The sequence below is a fragment of the Verticillium alfalfae genome, genomic scaffold (assembly GCF_000150825.1).
Source record: "Verticillium alfalfae VaMs.102 supercont1.5 genomic scaffold, whole genome shotgun sequence".
Classification (NCBI taxonomy): domain Eukaryota; kingdom Fungi; phylum Ascomycota; class Sordariomycetes; order Glomerellales; family Plectosphaerellaceae; genus Verticillium; species Verticillium alfalfae.
Window position 1 is genome coordinate 1,312,129 of NW_003315034.1, and position 5,589 is coordinate 1,317,717.

General features: G+C 54.6%; 2 protein-coding genes across 2 annotated transcripts in view; one reads left to right on the top strand and one right to left on the bottom strand.

The window, feature by feature from the left end:
• Window positions 1-1,204: 1,204 nt before the first annotated feature.
• VDBG_04721 (ARP2/3 complex 34 kDa subunit) lies at window positions 1,205-2,436 on the bottom strand (the record flags this gene model as incomplete). The annotated part of the gene is made up of 5 exons (XM_003005069.1): window positions 1,205-1,287; window positions 1,344-1,493; window positions 1,544-1,966; window positions 2,019-2,260; window positions 2,319-2,436. 5 exons carry the CDS (start codon window positions 2,378-2,380, stop codon window positions 1,205-1,207), a joined length of 960 nt encoding a protein of 319 aa, XP_003005115.1.
• Window positions 2,437-2,662: 226 nt separating this feature from the next.
• Window positions 2,663-5,589, top strand: part of VDBG_04722 (DOM34-interacting protein) — a gene marked incomplete at both ends in the record, with an annotated part of 4,210 nt that continues 1,283 nt past the window's right edge. The window contains 3 exons of the mRNA XM_003005070.1: window positions 2,663-2,696; window positions 2,754-3,252; window positions 3,538-5,579. Of these exons, the coding sequence (XP_003005116.1) occupies window positions 2,680-2,696; window positions 2,754-3,252; window positions 3,538-5,579 (2,558 nt within the window). The remainder of the gene's footprint in view (window positions 2,697-2,753; window positions 3,253-3,537; window positions 5,580-5,589) is intronic.

A 5,589-nucleotide genomic window follows, 5' to 3' on the forward strand; every position in this document is an offset into this window, starting at 1 on the left:
TCCCCTTCCCAAATCAAAATCAAGGGGCTAATCCACCCCTCGTCAAACACGGCCAGTGTCGCAGCCGGTTGGAACACGAGGCCCTCTCTCGTGAGCACCTCATCGATCGTGATTGACAAATAGTCCGTATGAGTAAATCGCGTCTGGGAGCCTGATTGCGCTTAGGTAGTCAGAGACAGTCATGTCAACGAGGCTTGTTCTTGGTAGGGACTTTGCGCATGCCCCAAGATGCACCAGATTCGTGCTTGAGAAACCAGGGCATCGGTCTCCTCTACGTTGGAACATCTGTTGTAAGTGGGATCGACTATGATGACCAATGCTCCACTGCCCGAACATTCCCTCGCACCGAGTGCCTTGCTTGTTTCTACTGTGATTACCCCAAGCTGCGCTCATCATACCCCAACGAGACGGTAAGTTCATCAAGTCGAGCACAAATGAGGACCTTGACCTCATGAGCAGGTGGCTGCTATATTAACTTGGCCTGATGATGTCGTGCCAGTGCCGCATCCGCGGGTGGGAATTTGGTGTACTTTCCGAGACTTTGTACACGATCAAGCTGTGTGGCTAGCGACTGGCAACGTCGATTTTTCATACTGGTGAGTTGGAGAATATTCCCAACGGATTCGACAAATGCCACAGCCTCCAAAAATTATCCTCTGCCCCATCATGCTTGACCTTGCCGAGAAGCTTCAGGGCGGTAACTATTGGATGAGTTCCGTTTCTACCCGAGGGTTGGTATATGAACGACTCAGAGGCAGTATCTGTGAAGTGTTTGGTTCAAACCGGTTGGAAGGATGTTACCTTTGACCGAGGTAGTAAAGGTGACTGAACAAATATGAGGGTCAGTCCATACACTGAGCCAAACGACACCATAATAGAGGCTGGGAAGAGGCTCAGTGTACTCAGGACATAGCTCATCCATTCTAACACCCAAGCCTGCAATGCTTTTCATGGGTACCACTACAGCCAACCCGCTTTGTTGCCCCGCGTCCCCTCCAGGCGAGTGCAGTGGCACAATATCTGCAGATCACTTGCAAAGAACCTCAAGTGTTTATTTTGATTCTTTTAGTTTGAATAAGAAGGCCACGTCACTACGTCATTTCGCTCTTTACACCCTACGAGGACCACGGTCTTCACTATACCTACCTGCCCTGTTATCTGGAAAGTCCCAAATACACCCACTGTCTCGTCGGCATCATGGTGTCTAAGCACCCGAAACCTTGAATGTCCTGCCGCTTGCCGTCTTCCTCTCCTTCTCCTCGGCGTCCGGACGAGCTCTCCGGAGAACTGACGATCCTCGTTAGCGGCAAAGCCCTGATTGCACATATAGATAGAGCTCATACCTTGCAGGAAGTCCGCAGTCCTCTTGCGCATACGGGAGTGAATGTAAGCCTTCGATGCCTTGATGTGATAGTGGAAATAGTCTCGGAACGTCTGAATGTGAGAGATAACCTCGGGCATCCGTTGCTGAGTAAGATGGCGAGGGAAGAGAACTGGGATCGGTCAGCAGAGTAGCAGGTATCCTGTCGGTGGATACACTGACCAAAGGTGACGTATCCGATCTCGCCGGACCCGGAATCCTTCACGCCGGGCACGCCCTGCAGTTCCAGGGGAGGATCGTTCCTAAACAGGACTTGCGGCGCATTTTGAATAGCCCGACGACGAGCATCGACGAACTCCTGAATGAACACCTTGCCGAATACACGGTCCGTCTCCTCGCGGAAGATGGTGCTAAATATAACGGTGACTCGGTCGTGACTGGCCTTGATGTAGATGGCCTCCTCTTCGCGGTAATGAATCGCCTTGATAGCACCGCCCTCCTTGACGCCCTGAGGCGCATCCTCAGAGGTGTATTTCGACGCCTCTTCCTTCAGCTTGTAATGCTCATCGTACGCGGCCTCGAATGGCGCGGCCATGGCGTTGCGCTTCAGCATGGCGAACTTGTGAACGAGAGCATCGCGCTCCTCTACCGGCTTGTCAGCTCGTGCGTGCTAGAATGGAGCCTGACAGTGACGAACCTTGTTCAGCGGGAAGCTTCTCGAGGTCAATGAGGACGGAGAAGTCGTAGCCCGCCTCCGGCGCAACGACAAACTGCTCATATTCCCTCTGCAGCACCTGCTCGGCACCGTACTGCACAAGGTCCTTAAAGCACCGGATGTGGACGGAAAGGAGGATCTGGGTCTTCGTCTCAGGAGTCGAGATGTGGTAGATGACACCGTCGAAGTCGGACACCGTCTGGTCGATGTGGGCGGGAGGGGCACTACGTCTTCGAGTCAGCCGGAAGGATTGCGACTCGTCCGTGGGGGGGAATTGCTCACCCAGAGAACCTCTCAGTCAGCACGGACTGAATGAGGACATTCTGGTAATCGAGGAGAAGCATCTTGCCGGTGCTGCGTGGCCACCTACTCGTTCGTTGGTGGTGATGCGGTTGCGAATGACGATGCCTTGGACCGATGGTGGGGCTCTGGCTGTTGGAGCTTCGTGGCTGTGGCTGGCGGATACATCGGTACATCCCCACGTGATGTCGTCAGGCTTATCGGAGCTTTGGAGATCGATCTCTTATCGATAAGAAAAAGTTTCCCGCTTCTGGCGGCGGGAGAATTTGAGGATCAGATTCAGAGACGGCGCCCTTCACCATAGTGCGATTGACATTCTCCAGTGCGCAGGAGAGTCGGCAAGATGGTCAAGTCATACTTGTGAGTGGCTCAGACTGACTTTGTCTTGACGGTCCACTGACTCAACCATTTTCACAGGAAATACGAACACACCAAGTCGTTCGGTGTTGTCGCATCGAGTACCTCGAACCTCGTATGGACGTCCAAAGATCGCAATGGCACGGGCGCCGGACAGGTCGTCGTTGCCGCCAATGAAGAAGTCTTGAGCTGGGACATCAAGAAGGGAGAGTTGCTGAGTCGGTGGAGGGACGACAAATGCACGCTGCCCGTCACTGCTATTGCGCAAAGCAAAGCCGATAAGGATGTGTACGCCGTGGGCTACGAAGACGGCAGTATTCGGCTCTGGGACAGCAAGATTGCGACGGTCATTGTCAACTTCCAGGGCCATTCTTCTGCCATCACACATCTAGCCTTCGATAAGGCTGGTGTCAGACTAGCCAGTGGAAGCAAAGACACGGATGTCATCATTTGGGATCTTGTCGCTGAAGTCGGCCAGTACAAATTGAGAGGTCACAAGGATCAAGTCACCGGTCTTCGATTTGTTGAACCTGAGGCGCAGCCCGATGACGAGGAGGATGTGCAAGCTATGGCCCTTGACAGCGACAATCCGAGGGCTATCTTTTGACGACCGGCAAGGACTCCTTGATTAAGCTTTGGGACCTGTCATCGCGGCACTGTATCGAAACGCACATTGCCCAGTCCAACGGCGAGTGCTGGGCGCTAGCTGTCACAGACTACACGATGCGTGACTGCTGACGACGGCGACTGAGCTGTCATCGAACTGCGCCTGCTCGATGAGGTCGTGTAGACGCCCCGCAGTCAGCAAACCTTTGTGCAGGACCGCGGAACATTGTTCCGCCAGAGTAAGGACAGGGCTACCGAAGTCGTTTTCCACCCAAAGCGCGACTACTTTGCGGTTCACGGCTCCGAGAAGTCGACTGAAGTCTGGCGCATCCGATCAGAGGCCGAGGTAAAGAAGTCTTTGGCACGCAAGAAGAAGAGGAGAAGAGAGAAGGCCAAAGATGGAAAGACGGAGGATGAAGAGATGGGCGATGCAGCCGATGCCGCCGACGATTTATCTGGTGCCGAGGCCAGCGATTACTTTGTCCAGTACGTGATCGTACGAACTGGCGGCAAGGTCCGCTCGGTTGACTGGGCTGTCGGCAGCGGCAGCAAGTCCATTCAACTCGTAGTCGGCACCACCAACAACCAGCTGGAGTACTACAGCATTCCCACCAAAGATTCTGGCAAGGCGAGGAAGGAGGACACTCCGGACTACACACGATCTCTTTCCGTTGATCTTCCAGGACACAGGACAGATGTGCGCTCTGTGTCGCTGAGTTCTGACGACAAGATGCTGGCTTCGGCGTCGAACGGTAGCCTCAAGATTTGGAATATCAAGACACAGACATGCATTCGCACCTTCGAGTGCGGCTATGCGTTGTGCTGTTCTTTCCTTCCAGGAGACAAGGTTGTAGTGGTTGGCACCAAGGGAGGCGAGTTGGAGCTTTTCGATGTCGCCTCGGCCAGCCTTCTGGACAGCGTCACGGCCCACGAGGGTGCCATCTGGTCTCTCCAGGTTCATCCTGACGGCAAGTCCATGGTGTCTGGCAGTGCAGACAAAACGGCGAAGTTCTGGAACTTCCAGATTGTTCAGGAGGAGATCTTGGGTACCACCCGCACAACACCCAAGCTGAAACTTGCCCAGTCGAGGATACTGAAAGTTGCGGACGATATTCTCAGCCTCAAGTTTTCTCCCGACGCGAAGCTTCTGGCTGTTTCACTCCTTGACAGCACGGTGAAGGTCTTCTTTGTCGACAGTCTCAAGCTTTACCTTAACCTCTACGGTCACAAGCTCCCAGTGCTCAGTATGGATATCTCATACGACAGCAAGCTCATCATTACTAGTTCTGCCGACAAGAACATCAGGATATGGGGCCTCGACTTTGGCGATTGCCACAAGGCACTTTTTGGTCACCAAGACAGTATCCTGCAAGTTGCCTTTGTCCCTCATAATTCAGATGGCAACGGTCACCACTTCTTCAGCGCCAGCAAGGACCGGTGCATTAAGTACTGGGACGGCGACAAGTTTGAGCAGATCCAGAGGCTGGACGGCCACCACGGCGAGGTCTGGGCAATGGCCGTCAGCCACAGCGGCAGGACCCTCGTCAGCGCAGGACACGACAAGAGCATCCGCGTGTGGGACGAGACGGACGAGCAGATCTTCCTCGAGGAGGAGCGCGAGAAGGAGCTCGAGGAGCTTTACGAGAGCACCCTCACGGGTTCGCTTGAGCGGGATCCCGACGCGGAGGATGCCAACGGCGAGGTGGGCGCGGCGACCAAGCAGACGGTCGAGACGCTCATGGCGGGTGAGCGCATCGCCGAAGCCCTTGAGCTGGGCATGGCGGATCTCAACCTGCTCAAGGAGTATGAGCAGGCGAAGTTGACGAACCGGCATGCGCAGCCACCACAGCGCAATGTCATCTTCGTTGCTCTCGGCAACATCAGTGCCGAGACGCACGTCATGTCTGTGCTGCAGCGCATCAAGGCATCCGCACTCCATGACGCGCTTCTTGTGCTGCCCTTCTCCACTGTCCCCATGCTTTTTACCTTCCTCGACCTGTTCGCGCAGCGATCAATGAACATGCCATTGACCTGCCGCATTCTGTTCTTCATGCTCAAGACGCACCACAGACAGATCGTGTCGAGCCGTACAATGAGGACCATGCTGGACGGCATACGGGCGAACCTGAGGGCGGCGCTTAGGAAGCAGAAGAACGAGATGGGCTACAACATTGCCGCACTGAAGGTTGTCGGCATGCAATTGCAGGCGAAGAGTGTGAAGGACTATGTTGACGAGACCTGGGATGAGGAGAACGACAGCAAGGTTGTTCGGAAAAGGGCGTTTGTGCAG